Here is a 23,332-nt window from a genome sequence, read left to right on the forward strand (position 1 = left end):
TTGTAGATGTTCTAGATGGGAATATTGGCAAGGAAGGATGCCAAACAAGCCTTCACCAAATGTGCCTGAGCAGCAGAGGTGGCTGGACACTTGCTGACTCCTAACACACCTGGATTCAAAAAATTATCCAATTTGAGGCCCTTTATGTGAACACCCAGAGCCCTTTCATCCTTTCTGCATATGTGATGAAGAGCTCTGGGTGATGTGATGATCTACAAAATGGCTCCATCCAGTCTAGGGAAAAAGTGAGAGCTTTCCTGACATCCAGGGCATGAAGATGTTTTTCCTCGCTGGTCGTACGTGGTTTAGGGGAGAAGACTGGAAGGAAATGGCAGGATGGGGCTGGAGCTGAACCTTGTCCTTAAAAAAGACAGTATAAGGGGGCTCCAAAGTCGAGCTGCTTAGACTCTTCTAGCCAACCTGATCACTACAAGGAAAGCTACCTTCCAAGAGAGGTACAGAAGACAACACAAAGCAATGAGCTCCAATGGCAGACCCATAAGTCTAGAGAGGACCAGGTGAAGGTCCCATTGGGGGACAGGAGGCCAAACATATGGGGAAAAAGTCTCTCAAAGCCTTTCAAGAACCTGACCATAATGTCATGGGAAAACACAAACTGGCCTCAGATCAGGGGATAGAAAGCCAAGATCATAGCCAAGTGACCGTTAATAAAAGCATGAGCAAGGCCTTGTTGATTTGCAGGATACTTTGTATGGGGGCCACAGAGGAGAAAGTCCCTTCTCCACTGCCCACATGGAGAACGTAGACCACTACTCCATGTAAGTCTGCCTAGTTGTTGGCTTTCAGCTTTCCAGAAGAACTCACTGCACTCCCCCACTGCACTCATTCAAAACAGAATTGCTTCTATGGATTCAGCCACAAAGAAGACACTGTGAGATGGAGTGAAGCCAGGTCAGGATGGAGCAGACAGCCATGGTCCTGGAAAGGTATGTTTGGGTGGATGGGCAGGGGCCATGGTAGGAGCATGGTGAGGCTCATCAGAGAGCTTTACCAATGCTGGCAGAGAATAATCCTTGCTTTGTCCTGCTTGATCTTCATTAGGAATTTGGTAATGAGAAGAATTGGGAGAAAGGCCTAGAGCAAACCTTGTATACATGGTATGAAGAAGGCATCCAACAGGGAACCCATTCTTGCAGCTTGCCTAGAGCAAAAACTGAAGCACTTCCTGTCTTGTCCGGTGGCAAACAGGTCCATTTGGAGATTGCCTCACTTCTGGAAGAGAAGGGAAGTGACTTCTGGATGGTGAGCCCTCTTGTGGTGAGAGAACTGTCTGCCAAGAAGTTCCTGACACCTGGGAAGTGGGGAGCCTCCTGGTGAATATTGTGCTGGATACAAAAGTCCCAAAGATGGATTGCTCCCTGGCAGAACACTGAGTAGTGGACTTCTCCTTTTCAGTTAACATAGAACATTGTGACTGTTTTGTCCAAGAAGACTCTGACCATTCTGCCCAAGAGATGAAGTAAGATGACTTCGCATGTTCTGCGCACTGCCCTTTGCTCCTTGACATTTATGTGGAGGGGCACTTCCAATCCCAGGTGCCTTGGGTCCGGAGATCGCCTAGGTGAGTGCCCCATTTGAGGTCTGAGGTATCTGAGAACAGTTCAGTAGAGTGGGGAGTGGCCTGAAACAGGACCCCTGTCATGATCTTCTCTTGGTTGTCTACCAGGTGAGGGATGGAGAACTGAACCTGGGATGGTCACCACTCAGTCAAGCAGATGCCTGGAAGATGTGTAGACTGACCTAGCCACCCATAGAGAAGACGCAGCCTGAACCAGGTGTACCTAACTACATAGGTACACTCTGTCATGTGACTTAGAGGCCAAAAGCAGATTCCAGCCCTGGTGATTGGCAAGATGGACACTAGGGATCCTTAAAATGTAGGCAATTGTGTAAATATGTAACTGCTGAAAAAACTCAGTGGTTATATTGTTACATGCACCTGCAGCCAGCTCCCTGGGAACCGGAGCACACAGGGAGCTGGCTTTTAAACTGGCTCCTTGCACATACTGGTTCCCACCTGCCACCCAGCACTGCTGCCTCTGATACAGAGGCAGAAGCATAGGGTGACAGGTGGCTCCCCAGGTGCGGGTGCCGCTGGGAGCCAGCTTTTAAGCCATCTCCCGGTGCGCACTGATTCATGCTTGCAGCCCCACACCCAGGGAGCTGGGTGCTGCCCCTGTGCTGCTGCCTCTGATATCTGGCCAAACACCCTGAATGAGGTGTCCTCTGGCTCTTCTGCTTGAAGATGCATATTAGCAGCAGCTCTCTTTAGAAAGTGTTGGTGGGCCCTAGCATCGTTCTGGGGCAATTTATTCCAGTGTTTGACCACACTGACAGTTAGGAACCTTTTCCTAACGTCCAACCTAAACCTCCCTTGCTGCAGTTTAAGTCCTTTGATTCTTGTTCTATCCTCAGAGGCCAAGATGAACAAGTTTTCTCCCTCCTCCTTATGACATCCTTTTAAATACCTGAAAACTGCTATCATGTCCCTCTCCCCCCCAATCTTTTCTTTTCCAAACTAAACAAACCCGATTCTTTCAGCCTTCCTTCATAGGTCATGTTCTCTAGACCTTTAATCATGCTCGAGTTAAGATCTGAGGTGGCTCTCCGTATAGGAGCGCAGAGGTTAAAGTATTGTAGGTAACTGAGCAAACAGTAAATGGGTCCAACTATTCAGACCTAGTATCCACAAATCCTGTACCGTGAGGTTATGGCAAGCTATACCTGCTACTAGACCACAGCATATAGTAATGGACTCAGGCTGGCTGGGCAAGTGCTCCAAGTCCAGCCTCTGGGCTGGGAGAATGGAGGATTCCATCTTTTTCAGTTTCCATATTCATCTTTTGTGCAAAGCCTGCTTACTTGGGTTCTGGTGAGAAGTGTTGGTACCAAAATTTCAGCCCTAGTGACTATTATCCGTCTAACACATCATTTTTCTCACAAGGAAGAGGGGAAACGATACAGAAAAATGATATGGCAGAGGGGCTCTTTAGATCACCAGAGTAGCAAATCATTTCTCCATTTTTTATCTGTGCTTTTAATGAAAATATAAAAATTAGACATAAATGTTGATCCCTCAGAATACGGTTACATATGCTATTTCAGCAGAAAGTTCTGTTTCTGGAGTCTAGCTATACTCCCCTTCTCTCTCCACTATCAAAAATTACATGCATCAATTGCTTATACATATTTTCATGACATTTAAAATAATAATTTTCTTAATTCAGTCTGAAAGATCTGGTCACATTTATTGGTTATTGATTCACATACCTGAAGGCTGAATATTTTGAGATATATTGATCATCTTCTTGCCCACGATAGCTGAGGTTGGTCTTTGAACACAGTGTGATCTAGATCAGGCAAACAAAAAATTGTTGGAATAGTATATTTCCTTATTTCTGCTTGCCCATCATCAGAGGCTAATAATATGTTACTTAATACTATGGACTGACAAACACTGTGCATAGGTTTTATTAAACTTGTTGGACACATTTATTAAATATATAAATGTACAACATATGTGGAGATAACGGCCATATGATAAGCTGCAGACACATCTCAAAGTACAAAGAACCATGGTGACTGCTATGTGATAAATGATGTGAGCCAATTAAATAGTTTGCAAACCATATCACATATATCCAGAGAAAGCTCTAAAAATTATTTTAGTTAACTTGTTTGGGTATAGAATTGTTTTAGTGGCTCTTAAAAAAGATCGATATGCAGATTCCTTTCCTCTGAATCGTGTAATGTCTGAATTCACCCCTTTCATTAACAGACATTTACAATATAAATTATTAATCAGATCACTTCCAATGACAGCAGCTCTCCTTTGGGTAATTTGGCACATGAAGGCAAAAAGCTTAATTCAGATATTCACACCCCCCATGACTGTGCACATGAACATTAGTTTTATTTCAAGCAGAGACTCTTGCTCTTCATTTAGCCACTATAGAGCAAATTAATACAAAATATCGAATTATACTATAAGTTCTTATTGAATCTTTATTCCTTTAGTGTTAGTATAAATTATTACTGCTTGCCCCTTGTTAACAAACTGGGAAAATAGAGCCACGCTGTATAAATAGAGTTGTTTTAAAGCATTAATTTTATTTAGAAGTCAATCAGGAAATAAATACACACATATTAAAATGCAGATTTTAATAAAGCGTTTGATATACTCCCTTATGACAGATTATACACAAAGTTCATTCAAATTTGTTTGGGTTTAGAAGAAAGTCACATGGAATGAAAATTGACTGAACCCTTCCCCTCCCCCCCCCACAAAGGGTAAAGATAAATAGCAAATTACTGAATGGAGGGACCCATCAAGTGGGTTACAGCAATGAACTAATATTTTGTCCTGTCATATTTAAATATTCTGTAATGATCCAGAAAAGGGAGTAAACTGACGTTTGTAAAATTCATTCCATTCAAGCCATTTGAATTCCTGAAGGTATATATAGGCACCTTGGGTAAAAATAATTATGAACTTAATTATTTCATGATCACAGCACATGATTCTAAAGAATGGTAGGAGGGAAAACAGCAAGAATTAAAACAATGGATTTCAAGAAAACAGACTTTAGCAAAATTAGAGCTAGAACCCAATGGAAGCAAGTCCAAGGGGGGGGGGGGGAAGAGCTCAAGAGAGCTGGCTATTTGTTAAATAGACATTATTAAGGACACAAAACCAAATTATTCCAAAGTATAGGAAAGATAGGAAATATGGGAAGAGAGCACCCTGGCATAACCAGGAGATCTTCAACAATCTGAAACTCAAAAAATAAGACAAAGAAAAAGTGGAAACTAGATCAAATTACGAAGCATGACGATTTAAAAAAAAACAGCACAAGGATGTAGGGACAAAATTAGAAAGGCACAAAATGAGATTAAACTAGCTAGGGATGTGATGGGTAACAAGAAAACAGTTTACAAATAACTAAGAAGAAAGAGAATGACCAAGGACAAGGTAGGCCCATTACTCAATGAGGAGGGAAAGACAATTAAGGAAACACAGCGGTGGCCAAAGTGTGAAATGTCATTTTTGTTTTATCTTTCACTGGAAAGGTTAGATACTATGGGTCACAGATTAAATATAAGTTTACAATGCAAAAGTGTTTCTAAAAAAAGTGAATATCCTTCTGAGAGGTATTAGCTGGAGTGTTGTATGAAAGATACAAGAAGCAATTTTTCCACTCTGATAAGGTTTTAACTTGAGGGTTGTGTCCATTTCTGGGTACCATACTTTGGGAAAGATGTGGACAAATTGTAGAAAGTCTAGATGATTAAAAGTCTAGAAAACATGATCTACCAGGAAACTCTGAAGAAATGCTTTGGTTAGTTTAGTTAGTTTAGAAAAGAAAAGAGGGGACTGAAACAGATGACCTATTCTACTATTCACACCTTGGGATGAACTCTCCTTAAATATTCTCTCATTCACGCCTTGTTCATGACCCACCCTGGGCAGCACTAGCAGCATGTCTGATAAAAATGGTGGGGATTTGAAGGAGAATGCATCATGCAGGCCCTGCTCAGTCTTTCTCCCACTGAAATCAATGGCTAGAGAAATAATAACACATATACTCCACCCCACTCTACCCAACCACTGTTCAGGTGCAGTGGAGTGAGGTCCTGCAGAATATTAGTCGCAATTCCCTGATAAAACTATCCACCACCATGACAAGTTAGAGTTTCACAGAAGCACCACTTATCAGTTAATCTTATCAACTAAACACACTCCCTCACTTGCTGCCTCCTCCAGTGCCAGCTCTTTGGAGCCACCTGTCTCCTACCCTATTGCCTCTCACAGAGGAAGCGGGTGGAGGGAAGGGCAGGCAGGAGCTGGTGTTGAGGGTGGGGAGCAGCGCAGGGCGGGAAGGAAGGCTGCAGTGGAACAGCCTCTGTCTGCAGAGGGCCCAGGCTCACACAGCTCCCTGGCTAGCACAGCTCCTGTCTGCACTGAGCTTGGAACCCACCCCCACCCCCATCCCCGCACAGACAGAGCTGCTTCCAACCCATGCTGCTGCCTCTGATACAGAGGCAGCAGTGGAGTGTGGCAGAGGGCTCCCCAGGAGGGGGCCAGGAGCTCACTGGCTGCCGGCCCCACCCTTGGGGACTACTGAATAGTTATGCAACTGATAGTATTTTGTGCAGTTACACAACTATTCAGTTAATCGCTACCTTTCACCATTAGTATTAAGTCCACCAGGGACCATAAGCCAATGCAGAATAGAACTCCACTCCATTTGGGACGTAAGAGTGTAAACTACGAATTGATTTTTAACCCAAAAGCGAATGCTGATTGGTTAATGGTATCGGTTACACTCATCCTGTCAGGGAGGCATATTTGCAAAGCCTCCTCCCTGGGAGTTGGGCAAGCAAGAACTGTCACAGCGAAGCCTCCTCCTGGGAGCTGGGCTGGCAGGGGCTAGCGGCCCTGCTCCCAGCAAGATTTCACCATGGGCTCTGTAGTACAAAGCTAAGCAGTGCAAGTAACTATGTAACCATTGAGATTTTCAGCAGATATACGGTTACACAATTTTTAACATCCCTAATCCCCACCCAACCCTGTTCCTGAACCTCACCAATACTCTCACTGTTTCCACTTACAGCTGAGAGGAACAGAAGTGGGCAGACACAGGAGATAGAGGAGAGTTTTATTCTGTCTTAACAGTTTTATGTTTTCCATCATCTTTTGTTAACCTTTTACCATCTAATATCTCACATGAAGAGGAAAGCATTATGAACAAATGTCTTGCCACAAATCTTATTATGACTCCAAGGGACACTAAGGCTACGTCTATACACTGCACATTCTTGCGCAAGAAGATATGCAAATAAAGCGTGGCGATGAATATCACTGTGCCTCATTTGCATACCTAATGAGCCGCCATTTTTGCACAAGGGGCTTTTGCGCAAGAAGGAGCTGTCTACACTGCTCCTTCTTGCGCAAAAACCTCCTCTTGAGCAGGAGCCATTCAGGAAGAACAGCTCCTGCACAAGAGGGGGTTTTTGTGCAAGAAGGAGCAGTGTAGACAACTCCTTCTTGCTCAAAAGTCCCTTGTGCAAAAATGGCGGCTCATTAGGTATGCAAATGAGGCACGGTGATATTCATCGCCACACCTCATTTGCACATCTTCTGCAGCAAGAATGTGCAGTGTAGACGTAGCCTAACAGTGTGGGAAGTAGATTTACTCTTTTGCACTCAGCTGCCTTTAGAATTCCCACTGTTTGATTTCTTTTAAAAGCAGTCAGAGTAGTAGAATCAAAATTTTGATTTTTCAATTAAGTATTTCAGTTCTAACTTAATTTGACTAATTTGAGTTACAATTAGAATGTTTCAAATTAAATTGTAACTTTAGAACAACATAATGCATCCCTTGAAAAAAATTGGCAAAGTTGATAAGAATGCTGATGTGTACAATGTCAGCATTAAAATTCTAAATGGAGCATTCATTACATGTAATGTTTAGTGAATTGTTAGAAAAGTTAGAAAGAAAGGTAAGCAAACCTTGGCTTCAGTTCTCCATGTGTGTAAGATGACCATGCAATGCTGGATTTCTCCCAATACCTCTTTGAACCAGGCACTTTTGTCTTAATGCTTTTGGTTTCTGAGCCTTTCCTATCTAAAAATATGTAACAACACTAAATGTTACCAAACATTTGCATATCATAAATTTATGATTTTTCAGAAATCATAGGGAATGATCTTACTCCACTGAGTAAATCAAAGTATACTATTGTAATTTCACATTCTATTGTACTACACAAGAAACATTTCCAAGAAAACATACATTTATCTTTATTCATTGAGTCTCAAGAACAGCCTAATCAGAGTTATTTACATGCAAGTGATTAAAAGAGGCTAAAAAGCAATGAATTTAATTATTATGTTTACATCATTACAGCTCTTTTTAATGCAAAAATTAAGCAACTTAAAATACATTAATCAATTTGCATTAACAATGAATTAAGAATTGGAGAGATGGATGCTACTTAATCAGTGTTAAGCTATTATTACTACTACTACTACTACTATTACATGTCATAAAATGTTAGATTAGCACCCAAAATAAATAATTATAAGAGTAAAGGGAAAATAATTATGACAGAGAAGAATAAACTACAGGATCATGTATACAGGCAGTCCCCGGGTTACGTACAAGATAGGGACTGTAGGTTTGTTCTTAAGTTGAATCTGTATGTAAGTCGGAACTGGCGTCCAGATTCAGCCGCTGCTGAAACTGATCAGTTTCAACAGCGGCTGAATCTGGACGCCAGTTCTGACTTACATGCAGATTCAACTTAAGAACCCCAGGCATCCCCAAGTCAGCTGCTGCTGAAACTGATCAGCGGCTGATTCCAGGAAGCCCGGGGCAGGGGCTTCCTGTAGTCAGCCACTGGTCAGTTTCAGCAGCGGCTGACTTGGGGACGCCTGGGGCAGAGCAGCTGTGGTGCTGCTGGGTTGGTCCAGTAGCGCCGCCGCTCCTCGGCGCTACTGGACCAACCCAGCAGCACCCAAGCTGCTCTGCCCCAGGCGTCCTGATTCAGCCGCTGCTGAATCTGACCAGCAGTGGCTGAATCAGGACGCCTGGGGCAGAACAGCTGGGGTGCTGCCCGGTTGGTCCAGTAGCGCCCAGAGCGGCGCTACGGGACCAACTGGCAGCGCCCCAGCTGCTGTACCACAGGTGTCTGGAGCAAAGCCACGGAGCACGAGGGCAGCGGGACAGCCCAGACGCGCCGTGGCTGTCCGCTGCCCGCGTGCTCCGCGGCTTTGCTCTGCTTTGCCCCCCCCCCCGTCCTCCTGGTCTGCAGACCAGGGGGATGGGGGGGGGGGCAAAGCAGAGCCAAGCCACGGAGCGCGCTGCCAGCCCAGATGCGTCTGGACTGTCAGCTGATCGCGCGCTCCGCGGCTTGGCTCTGCTTGGCTCTGCTTTGCCCCCCCCCCCCCGTCCCCCTGGGCTGGCAGCTGGCCGGGCGCTCCGCGGCTTGGCTCTGCTTTGCCTCCCCCCCCCCCGGTCTGCAGACCAGGGGGACAGGGGGCGGGGCGGGGCAAAGCAGAGCCAAGCCTCGGAGCGCGTGGGCAGCGGACAGCCCTGTCCGCTGCCCACGTGTTCCGCCGCTTTGCTTCCTCTCCCTGGTCTGCTGGAGACCAGGGAGAGGAACCCCGTTCGTAACTGCGGATCCGACATAAGTCGGATCCGCGTAACTCGGGGACTGCCTGTATACTGTATTCAAAATTAGGATTGGCACATTTCTCCTTAAAGTAGCCATTAGCAATGCTTATATATTTTACATAATTAAACGTGTATAACTTAGCTAATTTGAAAAATGTCTTTACCTATTGAAACTTGGCTTCTCTTCTGCTTTGCTTTACAATTCAACTCAAGATTATCCACCTGCATCATAAAACCACTTCCAAAAGTAGATTCTCTTTCTTGTTCTATGGCGTCAGCATTGATGTTGCTAAAAGACCTTAGTTCAGTCTCTCCACAATGACTGTTACGTTCTTCAGTCTCTTCATGCTCAGCCACCTTATCCTCAGCATGTCTGGCAATCTTTTCCTCTTTAGAAAATCTACTGAATTCTTGGAAAGAAAATGACAGGTTCTTATCTTTGAGATGAAGACTTCTGAATTTATTTAACTGATCCAAATAAAAATAATATTTATCCAAAACACTAATATCACAGTCTGAATATAGCAATGTTTTATCATCACAGCATAACTTCTGGCAGTCATCATTTCTTTCTCTTAATTTGGAGAATTCCTCTGAGTTGCTTTCTGAAACTTGTGAAGATTTGATGACTTGATTGGAAACATTCTTGTGCTTGTCAGTCACTTCTCCTAGGAATACTTTGCATTTATGTTCCATATTATCTTTATCACACTGTGTAAATACACCTAATAAAATACAACCACATCCATAACACCAAGTTATATCTGGATAACTGAGACTTCCAGAGTCAGGGCAAACTTTAAAAGTGTGTTCTTGGGAGTTCACTAATGAATTCAGCAAAGAAACACTCCTTTGTATGGCTGGATCTTTCTTAGAGGATTTTAGATCTATTTCACTTTGGGCTCTCTTATAGTTATGTCCTTTACCTATACTCTTGTCAAAAGTTGTACTTCTGAACATACTGTGTGTTTTGTCTTCTCCAATCAATTTTTTCACTTCAATAGTGGAATCTGAGTCTTCCACATCCTTGAATCTTGATTCATTTTTCTGTTCTGTCTCTCTCTTCAGAGATGTAATATCTATCAACAGCTCTTTCAAGTCACCATTTTCTACCTCAGATTCACTAGAGAAGGAAATACATCTGTTTTCAGCCTCTCCCTTAATGCTACCTGCAATAAGCTTGCCTTCACTGCAGGCATTAGCCTTTAATGGCAATTTGAAATCCTTATGTTTATAATTTTCTTTGTTCTCTAACGTGTGCTTTTCTTCCACAGTCCATTTTCCATTGCTGTACATCTTCCTCCCAGAGGCAGTACTGCCTCCCAGCACAGCCGAACTCAAATATTTTATATTTTTTCCTTTAAAAGAAAATGTGTTTTGTGAAGATTTTTTTTGCTCCTTCATCTCAGCATCAGACCTATTTGATTTCTTTGTTGTCACAATTTTTTCTGCATATTCCTCATCTGAACTATCAACTAGGGGAGGCCAAAAATAAGTACTAGGATCTTCATTCAGATTCTCTGTGGTTTTAGTTGAATAATTGTCAGCTTCACACACAAACTGAGGTTGTGGCTGGACAAGATGCATTTCTGACCACATATCTTTCTCACCTACATTTTGAAATTTTGATTTTTCTTTGCTGTTATGAGTTTCATCAGCATGTGCAAGTTGCCCCAAAATAGCTATGGAAATCTCAGAGTCTTTTCCTTCTTTCTTGTTCCTAATTACTGTATTTTGCTGATCGTTATTTGCCTGAATGTTATAGAAACATTTGTTTTCAGGGGATGATGTCTTATCTCTTAAATGTCCAAGAGAAATGCACCTCTCTGTATGCTCTGAGTTAACTTCAGAGATTGAAGAAAGGCTGCAAATATTAGCATGCGCATTGAGGTTAAAATGATCTTTAGACTGTGACAGAGAACCACATGAGCTTCTGGTTTCTTTCTTCCCACCATCTTGTGCTATCTCACTTTCGTTGTCTTGAGACAAAACTACTCCTTGAGGTAACTGTGAAAATTTCAGTCTATGAGCTGCTTGCTGAGATTTACAGAGGAACGAATGTGCCAAATTCATAACATGCTGGAGTTTTTGTGTCTCTGGAACAGTCAGATCCTCAAGTAGTCTATGATCCAATTCTGAAATACTGGATTGCTTCATGCATTTGTGGTGTGTTTCTGCATTTGCGATAATTGTTTCTTCTTCTTTTCCTTGATGGTTTACTCCAGGTGATGTCTGAATTAAAAATTTATTTCCATTTCTCCCATCATTAGGTTGCTGACAGCCACTTGATGTGGATGTCTGATTTTCTTCTTCTGTAGTGCTAACTGTAGAGCATAAAACTGCTCTGCTGGAAACTGGTGAATTTGATTTATTATCAGTACCACAAGATCTAATCTTTGTCCTTCCATTTCTTCCATAGTAAGCTAAGCGCTTAGCCCGTAAAAGCTTAAGGTCCTGAGTGCGAGGTGTGTCTGCTTCATTAATGATTTCAACATGAAGTTGTTCAGCTGCTTTTTCAGATAAATGCTCCATCTGCAAAAAAAAAAAAAAGCATTTCCAGCAAGACCTGAACTACAAACATAATTCTCACAAAGAGAAATGTTCCATAAACACAGTCAGTGCAGCATTACAGAACTGAACCAACAACTATATGCAAAAAAGGCAAGGAATGCGTATCAGTTTGCTAATTGACTAATTGAAACAAAATGTAATTTTGCTTTTCCATTCTGAGGCTAATGATTTGATTCTGCATCTAATAATGTCAATGACAAAATTCCATTAACTTTCATGGGTGCAAATTAAAGCTGTAGGACCTTGTTTCTTAAACTGTGTTCTGCAGAGAACCCACAGGTGTGCTGCGATCATTTGAGGAAAAATAACAGCCGCTAGACCAGCTGAGATGCAGTGGGTGGTGTGAAGGGTGGAAGAGGTGAGTGAGTGGTGTTGCAGTTGGAAATGCGGCAGGGATCCCGCGTTCCTCCTCACGTGTTTCCGTGCCCAGTTTGCAACCACCTGGGAAAGCTCCGTGCCTCGGTTGTGCCCCTTGCCAGAGGGGAGGAGCATTGCAGGGCCAGCAGCAGGGCCAGCTCTGATTGGCTGTCTTCGCTGCTGGTCTGGGGATCCTGCCTCCCAGGGGAGAGAACTGCCCCCACAGCCACCAAACCAACCGGGTCTTTGCACCACTGCCTTTAGCTCTCACTTGTTACCCAGGACAGCTGAGGGGGGCCAGCACCTTCCACCCTCTTGCACAGACAAGGCCTTCCCTTCAGTATTCTGTGTCAAAAATAACAGAGCCAGGGGCTAGAACTACTGAAGGACAAAACATTAAGCAGCAAGGGATCCACTGTGAATTGGGGGGCAGGGGAAAGGCCCTCAGTGCCCCTAATTCTGGCGTGGCTGCTATGGCTGCTGTCAATCAGCTGCTTGACATTAACCTGGGCTTGATAAGGTACTGCATTTATTATTTCCACCAAAATAAGTAAACAGAGTAAATTTCATTTCCCAATCAAAAAGGCAAAAGTGAGTAAATATAGTACTGCTGAGGAACCAGTACCATCAACTAGTGAAATACACGTAAACATTTCCACCTCTCAATGTAGCACATCGTCCCCAGAACCAAAAAGGAAGAAAATGATATGTGGAAAATATGATCCTGTATACCTAGCATTTGGATTCACATATAGAGATGATTGCCCACAATGCATTATTTGCTTGGAGATTTTGGGTAATAGCTCTATAGTTCCATCAAAAACTTAAAAGGCATTTGGAAACAAAACACCAGCAATATCAGAATATGCCAATTGATTTTTTTAAAAGAAAAGAGAGTGAATTGAAAGCTCATAAGAAACTGATTCGAATTACGGGAACTGGAAATGAAGTTGCCCTTAAAGCGTCATTTTTTAATATAATTTTGCATTGCAAAATCAAAGAAAAACTTCACCGTAGGGGAAGAATTAATTATGCCTTGTATTTTGGATGCAAGCCATGCAATTTTGGGAGATGAAGTTGCCAAAAAACTGAAATCAATTCCTCTTCCTAATGATACCGTTTCAAATCACATAATTATGATGAGCGTAGACGTTCATCAACAACTTTAAAAAAATAAAAACGTCAAAGATGTATGTTCTGCAAGTAGATGAGTCGACTGATATTGTTGACAAAGTTGTGCTGCTTATCTATGTGCAGTATGTGGACTGGGATGAAGATGAAATTAAAGAAGAATTCATGAACTGTCTGGAACTGAAAAAGCATACAACTGGCACTGAAATATTTTCAGCATTGTCAGATTATGTCTTAAGTGCCAATTTAAAAATGTCAGACTGTGTTTCAATTTGTACTGATGGTGCGCCTAATATGACTGGTAGGCATGCTGGGTTAGTTGCAAAAATGAAACAAGTAGTGCCAAATATGTAAGGCACACAATGCATTATACATCAAGAAATGTTATCAAGTAAAAGTATAAGTGCCGAATTAAATCAAGTCCTAACAACAGCTGTGAAAACAGTCAATTTCATAAAATCCAGCACTCTTACTTCACGACTGTTTGCAATCTTATGTGATAAAATGGGATCCACACATAGAACTTTATTATTGCATGCGGACTTTTGCTGGCTATCGAGAGGCCGGATATTAAAGAGACTATATGAACTTAAAGAAGAAATAATCATATATATATCAAGCAAAAACTGTGACTTTGTTCAGTACTTCAAAGACATAGATTGGAATATGAAATTGTTCTATCTTGCAGACATATTCCAGCATCTGAATGAGTTAAACTTGTCTCTTCAGGGACCACATAAAACTATTTTTAACACCTATAATAAAATTGAAGGGCAAAAGAAAAAAATTAAACTGTGGATCGAAAGAATTGAAAACAACTGTTTTGATATGTTTAGTGCCTTAATGGAGCTTATAAACGAGTCAAAAGAGAAGAATGAAAATTACAATTTTTCTCAGATTAATCTGATTATTTTTAATCACTTGAAAATGTTGTCACTCCAATTCAAGAAGTATTTCCCTGCAAACCAAGATCCAAGGGAAGATTTTTTTGTGAGTTTTGGATCCATTCAAATTCACTAGCCAAACACCATATCTATGAATGAAAAGGAGATGTTGGCAGATCTATCTTCAGACATCACGTTGAAAAACTCACAAAACAATTCATCACTTGAAAAGTTTTGGACAAAAGTCCACAGCGAATACAACCTGTTAAGTGAAAAGGCTTTAAGGGTCCGACTTCCTTTTCCTTCAATGTACCTTTGTAAAAGTGGATTTTCAGCAGTCACTGCAAGACCAAATATTGAAATAGGTTGACTATTACACCTACATTAAGACTTTCTTTAACAAATCTCACTCCAAACATTGATGAAATATGCCATCACATGCAAGCTCATCCATCCCATTAAGATTAATAATTAACGATGTATATGATTAACAAATATTATGATGTTTATTAAACTAAGCCAGGTAATGTCTTTATTCAGACCTTTGTGATGGGTCCCAAACCTGTAAATGAAGTTAAGTTTCAACACTTCCCTGTGTATTTGGCTTGTGAAATTGGCCTGAAACAGCACAGTGACTTTGAGATCCATTAATGAGTGCTTGGGCAGGTTTAAAACTGATGTCTAACAATGTCATTTGGTGATTCCTAGTTCTTGTGTGTTATGCATAGTAAATAAAACTTCTTTATTTACTTTCTCCACACCAGTCATGATTTTATAGATCTCTATCATATTCCCCTTAGCCATCTCTTTTCCAATCTGAAAAGTCAGTCTTATTAATCTTTCCTCATATAGAAGCTGTTCCATATGCCTAATTTTTGTTGTCTTTTTCTGTACCTTCTCTAATTCCAATATATATTTTTGAAGTTATCAGAGCTCCAAGCAATATTCAAGATATGGGTGTACCATGGATTTATATAAAGGCAATATGACATATTCTGTCTTATTATCTATCCCTTGCTTAATGAATTCCAACATGGTTTGCTTTTTTGACTGCTGCTGCACATTGAAATGATTTCAGAGAACCATCCACAGTGACTCAACGATCACTTTCTTGAGTAATAACAGCTAATTTAGACCCCATTATTTTAAATGTGTAGTTTGGATTATGTTTGCCAATGTGCATTATTTTGTATTTATTATCATTGAATTTCATCTGCCATTTTGTTGCTGATTTTGTAACTCATCACAGTCTGCTTAAGACTTAACTATCTTGAGTACTTTTTTTAATCATCTGTAAATTTGCTATTTCACTGTTTACAGTGCATTATGAATATGGTGAACAGTACTGGTCCTAGGTACAGACCCGTGGGGGCACCAATATTTACCTTTCTACATTCTAAAAACTGACCATTTATTGCAAGCATTTGTTTCCTATCTTTTAACCAGTTACTCAGTCATGGCCAACTCACGGATCATGAGCTACATGTGGCTCTTGCCCCCCAAAAGTGCAGCTTCCAAAGCCTCTCATGTGCTCCCCCCCGGCTTCCCTGTGCTTACCTGGTTAGAGCTGTGGGGTTTCAAAAATGGTGCCTAAGATGGCAGCCGTCTTAAAGGGGCAGCCTCCTTAAAAAAAAAATTTTATTTTTATTTTTTTGCTTGACAATTCTGGTGCGGCTCTTCGCATTTTTTCCCCTGCTGTTTTGGCTCTCTTTGTTAAAAGGGTTGGACACCCCAGAGTTACTGATCCATGAAAGGACCTTCCCTCTTATCCTTTGATAGCTTACTTTGCTGAAGAACCTTTGGTGACGGATCAAAGTCGTTCTGAAAATCTAAGTACACTATATCCATTGAATCATCCTTGTCCACATGCTTGTTAATCCCCTCAAGGAATTGTAGTAGCTTGGAGAGGCATGATTTTCCCTTACAAAAGCCATACCAAATCTTCTCTAACAAATCATGTTCCCATCTATGAGTCTAACAATTCTGTTCATTACTATCGTTTCAATCAATTTGCCTGGTACTGAAGTTAGGCTTACTGGTCTGTAATTGCCAAGATCGCCTCCAAAGCCTTTTTAAAAAACTGGTATAAAGGTACAATGAACTGGACAACAATTCCACCTTAATTATATGGAGATTAAAATGCATTTAATCGAGTAAATGCGTAACTGCTGAAATTTACAGTTACATGTAGGGAGGGCAGGTGGCTCCTCAGGAGCAGGTGCATGTGGGCTGGCTCCCTGAACACTCTGGGAGCCAGTGTGTTACCGTGAAAGTTAACTGATGATCCCAGACTCATTGGTTAACCATGTATATGGTTACACTTTCATTTCCCTACTTATTTATACCTATGCTACACCTCAGGTACATTTGAGATATCAGTAACGATGCTCAAGAAGAAAAGAATCCAGATTGACTTTCAGATCCAAGTTTCTGGATTTGATAGATTTAAAAAAAAAAGATCAAATATCATATGAAATAACAAAAAGACAAATACAGGCAGTCCCCGGGTTACGTACAAGATAGGGACTGTAGGTTTGTTCTTAAGTTGAATTTGTATGTAAGTCGGAACTGGTATATATTGTAGGGGAAACTCTAGCCAAACATTTCTCCAGAGCTCAGTTTTATTCTCCCACACCTCACTTCCCTCAGTCCTTTATTCTCAAGCTGAGGTGTCTGCTGAGAAAAGCCGCTCCACGTCTCCCTGGTCTGCTGGAGGGGGGGGGGGAGCGCTAGCTTCGCGTCTCCCTGGTCTGCTGCGGGGAAGCAGCTAGTGCGGGGTTACCTCACCCCGTTTGTAAGTAGGGATCCGATGTAAGTCGGATCCATGTAACGCGGGGACTGCCTGTATAGAACCCTCAGTGTCATTTCTGTAGAATCACTTTCTGGATTACTCAAAACAGTAGTAAAGTAAAACAAAACAAGCCTTCCTTCTACTAGATGATCAGGTTGAAAATTACTGAAGCTATGTGAAGCAACCAAAATAATGGGAGTGAAATCCTGACCCAACTGAAAGTCCCACTGATTTTCATGGAGCCAGTATTTTGCACAGAGGCCAAAAGCAGTCAGTTGTTTGATTGTTCTTAAACCAACTAAAGAAATTGCTGAAGAACTGCAAGAAACGTATACTATCTCAAACCACCAGCATTAATATCAGGGCTCAGTCCTGCTCCAATGAACTCACTGACCAAATACCGATTGTACTCCAGTGGACAGAATTAGACCCTATTAAACCATAACAAAGGAAGACTTGATTTTAAAAAAAGTCAGAAAGGAATTTAGTTTCCTTCAACTGTATGGACCTGCCTACAATTTACTCTATGCCCAATGAATACATTTGTATATGAAATGTTTCCTTTAGCCACACTCTAGACAAAGTCATGCTAATGTTATATGTCACTTCACAGTGTCAGCAGAGAATACTGATACATTTGAGAAACTGATGGCATTTTCATTATAAATCTATTTATAAGTCACTCTTGGATGAAACCTAACAATTGAAATCCCAGTTCAGTGGACTTTTTCAGGGAAATTTGTTTCTGTTTTTTTAAACGACAGTTTCATTGGTTGAGTTATATTATACATTAATTCAAATTGTATTTCATTCAAAACTGACAATAAATTAGTTCATAACATGAACAGACTACCTTCTAAATTGGAAATATATTTATTTAATGAAGAAAGAATGCAAGATCAGTATTTGAAAATTACACTGGGCACATGTATAATAGCAACGTACAGATATAGACCCTAACTCGGCAGATACTTCAAGTATAGGAGTACCACTAAATTATACAAAGAAAGGTGTGGTTAATTTACCTTATTCTTTCTTTCTAATTTAATAACAAGACTTGTCTTCTGTGGTGACTACAGTCAAATGAGGCAACTTCAGTCACAGGATCTTTTTACATGACACTGAATGCATCATTGTTCCATAGCAAACTAGATACCACTAGATTAAACCCTTGAGAAAACAATGTGTTATCATAAGAGTCTCTAAAACAGATCACAGTCTTCAATTGCCACCTACAGGCATAAATAAATTATATTTGTATTTTAATAGAACAGTATGTGACACAGAATATTAGTTCATTTCAATGACAATGCTGCAGAGACATGCTATGTCAAGTGGAGCATTCAGAGGGGTAATAATAATAAACACCGGATGGGGTAAGAAAAAACAAAATGAGGAGGAGGTAGATGGTTTTTTCTTGTGTCCCACTAGATCTGGGTAATACGGTTAGGCAAAATTCAAAGAAAAGTTCATTACTAATTTACAACGGCGAGTAAAGATCACACTGAGTTTAATCTAATTTATAAAATAGGCAAAGTCTATTTTGTCTGGGTTGGCCCCATGTTCCCATCTATACAGCCGCTCCCCGAGTTACGAACAAGTTATGGACCAACACTTGGTCCATAACTCAAAGTGTTCGTAACTCGGATCCCATAGAGTTACATGGCGACCGCGCTGTTCATAAGTGTGGATCGCCATTCGTAACTCGGATCTCCATTTACGATCGCTTTGGTCGTACGTGTGGATGGTCGTAAGTGGAGGTGGTCGTAACTCAGAGAGGGGCTGTAGTCTATCTTTGTCTTCATATCTATCATCTATCTTTCATTCCCCAAAAAAAGAAAAGTATACACTAACAGCTCTCCTTTAGTCTAACAATATGACAATTCTGGATTCAGAACAAGAGTTAAACATCCAAGTTTTCTTTTGTTGATTTTACCAACCCCTACCTATAAGCTCTTCCCCTGAATTGTCTTTTATACCACTTTTTTAATTTAGCCCAGATTAATAATTTAAAAATAATAAATTACTTGCATAATACCTTCCATAAAAAAAAAAACCTCAAAAGACTTTAAAAACATACCTAGTAGAATGGGAAAATACTATCCCAGTTGCCAGAGAATGATTAGGTGACTTTCCTAAAAGGCACACAGGAATACAGCCCAGATTTCATCTACTTTTGCTAAAACGAGACACAAATAAAGCAATATAAAACAAATAGTATTTACAAATAATTTCAAAATGATAAAAGGATAAATGTTTATTAGATACACAGATGTCAATTGCAACAAAACTAAATACTATCCAAAGTCAGAGAGAATTCTTCAATAAGCTCTCTGACACCTTCTGGGACATCCCTGTATACTCAATAACCGAGTCCTTCCAGTAATTAATCTCTGAGCTTTGAAACAGGCTCTCTCAATCAGCATGTATCAAGGTGAGTCTCTACAGTAGATCTCAATACTCCTGCTTTAAAGCTCTCTTTCTAACGTGAAAGTCAACCAAGCAACTCTATCTCAAGTCAACCCTCTCACTTAGGCTAACTTATTAGAACTTACATCCAGCCCACTTCACCCTCTTTAGAACTTTCCAGAAGCAATGACCCAAGGTAGTTACCATAGTAACTTAAATATTTTTAGGACTTTAGAGATCACAACCAACAAACAATGCTGTGTCATCACTGGAATGGTCACAGGAAGCTGCTCAAAATGGTACACAGCATATCAAGCTGTATGTGGACACCTCTATTCTAACCCCTCCCGGACCACTCAAAGATGAAGATACCTTGGTATACTCCTCTCCCCCTGCCCCCCCGACCCCACCATAGCTTCTGTCTGAGTCCTTCTCCCCAGTGAAAAGTGCTTCCTTTTACAACTGTTCAAAGCTTTCTCAAGTACCTGTAAGCAGCTGAAGTGGAGTAAAATTAAACTGATTTCTGACAGTTACATAGCTCCGCAGAGGGTTCTGAATACCAGCTACATAAACGGACATAACAGTTTTCACCTTGAGCAGCAGCATATTAGAAACACAAACTGTTTATCTGAAGATTACCCCTAGGGCATTCCGTACCATTCTCCAACGCAGAATTTGTGCTGAATTAATGTTCTGTGCAAAATATCCTTTCCTATTCCCCCACAACAGAGGAGAGGGGAGGAGCTGGAACGTTCCCACAGTTAGTTTCTGGCTTGCCCTGAAGGAAGGAGGCGACATGCAGGTAATGCCATGTAAGATCCCGACTTAGCATCAGACTGCTTCTCCCTCTGCATACATAGGTTCCGAAAGGAAGGGGGGGAGAAAAACAGGAACTGGGTTTTCCTATGGGATTTATTTAACTCTCTTCCTTTGGGGGGATTTTGTGTGTCTGTATTGTTACAGACATACTTTTTGACAAATATTTTGAAATAAATTACCAAAATAACTGTAACTGGAATGATTATAAAGTGTTGTTTTGACAAGTTAGATATGTGGAATTTTTCAGAACTTTAAAATATTGTGTATATAATTCATAATTTTTGGCGCAGAATTTCTTCAGGTATAGAAGATCCAAGTGGAAGTACTGCATCAGTTTGCACATGGTTCACATTTGCTTATCTTCCTAACAAAAAGAATGAATTTATTTTTAAATGAAAGTTTATATACTGCAGAATTCTTCCAATTGGCCACAGGCAAATCCATTTTTTCAAGCCCCTCTTGTCAAACACAGTCCTATCCATCTACCTGCATAATCCTAAAGAAAAATACAGTACATTCCCAGTCAACTGAATAATTGTATTAAATTCATCCACATCCTTTCTCTCCCTGAACTCTCCCTGTGCTATCTAGCATCTTATCTTATAGCAAGGGCTCTCAAAACTATTTCATACTATGGATCAACTCTTACTGGAGAGATTATCTCATGGACCCTCCCTTTCTGTTGAATACATTCCTGTATCAATTACTGCAAATGCTCACATAGAAAAGTAGCATAAGGAAAGTGTCGAATGTATTTTTTACTTTTTTAAAAGCATCAAGCAGGTGAAAGCAAGAAAGTGAATTAACATCCTGTGACCAGCTAGCTGTCTGTAAATGTCTAGCAAGTACTTGATGGACCAAGAGGGTAAGCTCTAATGGACAAGACAGTCTTCATCAGCTCAGGAAAACTGTGGTACTATATAATAAATGAACTATAACTTTTAAAGTTGAGTGGTAAATGGGTGGAGGGATGACTCAAAAAGCAGTTGAATGTGCAGATGTGAAGGAGAGGGTTTGTGGGTTGGGAGATGAATGGAAAAATGGGTTGAGAGACAGTCAGGAGCAGGAGAGTGGGATGAGAGACTTGGTGTGTGACTGGTGACGTATATGATTTGGCAAATGGTTGAGAGTAAATAAGTCTAGAATGGGTGGGCGAGTGTATGAATGAATGGGCATTTGGTTGGCTGGGAGCATGGGCAGATGTGCATAGGGGGATTACTAACTGAGTGAGCAGTTATATGGGCAGCAGGATGGTTAGATGGCTCTTCAAATGGCTACATGGATGATTGAGTGGGAACGGGGGACTGAGTGGGAAAGTGAGTGGCTGAGCTAGTGGGCAGGTGTATAGATGATTGTACGGATGAACAGGCTAGTAGATGGTGAGTCAAATGGATGGGTGGTCATACGGCTCGATGAATGAACGTGGATGGATGGTGGGAAGGCTTGGTGGCTGAACAGCTGGGAGGATGGACAGTGGCTGTGCAGCTGCATGGTTAGAAGGGTGGGAAGCTCTGTGGTTGTGCAGGTGGGTGGCTGCTTGGAAAGCTGGGTAGTTACATAATTGGATGGATGCATAGACAGGTGGCTATATAGCTGGTTGGTGGCTGCATGACTGTACGCGTGGCTGGCATTTGCACTGCCAAACAGGTAGGGAGATGGGTTGGTGGCTGCATGGCTGGAGGAGCGGGTAGGTTGCGCTATAGCTGGAGTAATGGCTAGCTGTGTGGCTGGTGAAATAGCTGGCTGGCTACATAGATAAGTGTGTGAACTAGGATGAGTGGGCAGTTGCATGGCTGACCTGGTCACATACCTGTGTGGCTGAAGAAGTGTCTCATTGCCTGCCTGCATAGATGAACAAGGCAGTTATATGACCATGTGGTTGCTAGAGGAGCACTTACACTGCAGGAGGGCTGAGTGGGTGCATGGTAGGGATGTTAAATTGCATTTAATTAGCTAATTGAGTCAACTAGTCAATAAAGGGGGGAACTGCAGACCTGCAACATGGTTTGCTCCTGTCCCTGGAGCTAACCCTGTTGTGGCTCTGCCTTTTAAAAGGAGTAAGAGAGGTTGGGCTCTTACTCCATTTAAAAAGCAAAGGCACAGCATCTGGGATCAAACACCAGATGAGGCAGCTGATTCCTGGCTCCAGTCCAGTTCCCCGCTGGGCCTTTTCCTCCACAGGCCCTCTGCAGAGACGGAACTGGGGGGAACAAGTTTTAAGCTGGATTCCTCCAGCACAGGCTCTCCCCGCCCCCCACCTTGCTGCCTCTAACAGAGTCATCAAGGGGAGGGGGAGGAAGCAATTAATTAAGTAATGACTCGACTGCCTGGTAAGCATGTGCTTCTATTGGGTAGTCCACTATTTGACTAGTCCCTAACATCCCTCGCGTGGGTGACTCCTTCAGCTTTGACCCCAGCCTAGGCCGGGACTCCCAACCCACCTGGCCTGCAGAGCTCGCGGCGCCGACCGGCTGATTCCCCGGCGCTTCTGCCTGCGGCGGGTCGGCCACACGCGGGTCACTTACGCCGAGTCCCCCCTGCCCAGCAGAGCGCGGGCTGGGCCGCAGGAGCGGGCTGGGCGGCTGCTAACACCCGCCGAGTGGAGACTGAGGCTCCCTGACTGGCTGGCGGCTACGCCCGGCTGTCGCTGTGGAGACCGCCGCCGGGCCGGGGGAGGAGCAGGCGTCTGCCCTTTCCCCGGCCCCGCCCGGCTCCTCTCTCCAGCCCCTAGCATCCCAGCCGCTCCCCTCCGCTCGCCCCGAGCCAGCCACGCCCCGGCCCGCCGCGCTCTGCGCCCAAGCTCCGGCAGCGCAAGCCACTGCTGCCGCCGCCGCCCGGGGACACGTGCCCGGCCCGGCCATGGGCTCAGCACAGGCTGGGCTTTGCTGGGCTCCAGCCTCCTGCTACCGCCCGCGAGGGGAGGATGGGGATGTGACGTGACATCGTCGAAACCCGGCGGCTCGGTTCAGCTGGACCGTCAGGACTGGTGGTGACCCCAAGGAAGACTTATTGGGGGAAGGTAAAAATGGCTGAACTGAACACCTAACTTGGAGCCAGAGGTGGCCCCTCACATTGTGCCTCCCTCTTCTAGTCCATCAGCCCCTCAGGAGCCCGCAGCACACCCACCAACCAATCCCTGCTCGACTGGGGGCAGGGATGCAAGGCCCCAA

General features: G+C 42.4%; 1 protein-coding gene across 1 annotated transcript in view; it reads right to left on the bottom strand.

Annotated features, from left to right (window-relative positions):
* The window catches only part of LOC106732012 (uncharacterized), a 109,717-nt gene extending 86,674 nt beyond the window's left edge, over positions 1-23,043 (bottom strand). Inside the window, exons 1-4 of the mRNA XM_075931757.2 lie at positions 22,604-23,043; positions 9,365-11,732; positions 7,535-7,649; positions 3,292-3,371 (exon numbers count right to left, since the gene is read on the bottom strand). Of these exons, the coding sequence (XP_075787872.2) occupies positions 3,292-3,371; positions 7,535-7,649; positions 9,365-11,732 (2,563 nt within the window). The 5' untranslated portion in view covers positions 22,604-23,043. The remainder of the gene's footprint in view (positions 1-3,291; positions 3,372-7,534; positions 7,650-9,364; positions 11,733-22,603) is intronic.
* Positions 23,044-23,332: the final 289 nt, after the last annotated feature.

Source organism: Pelodiscus sinensis, chromosome 6 (assembly GCF_052426305.1).
Source record: "Pelodiscus sinensis isolate ZL-2025 chromosome 6, ASM5242630v1, whole genome shotgun sequence".
Lineage (NCBI taxonomy): Eukaryota > Metazoa > Chordata > Testudines > Trionychidae > Pelodiscus > Pelodiscus sinensis.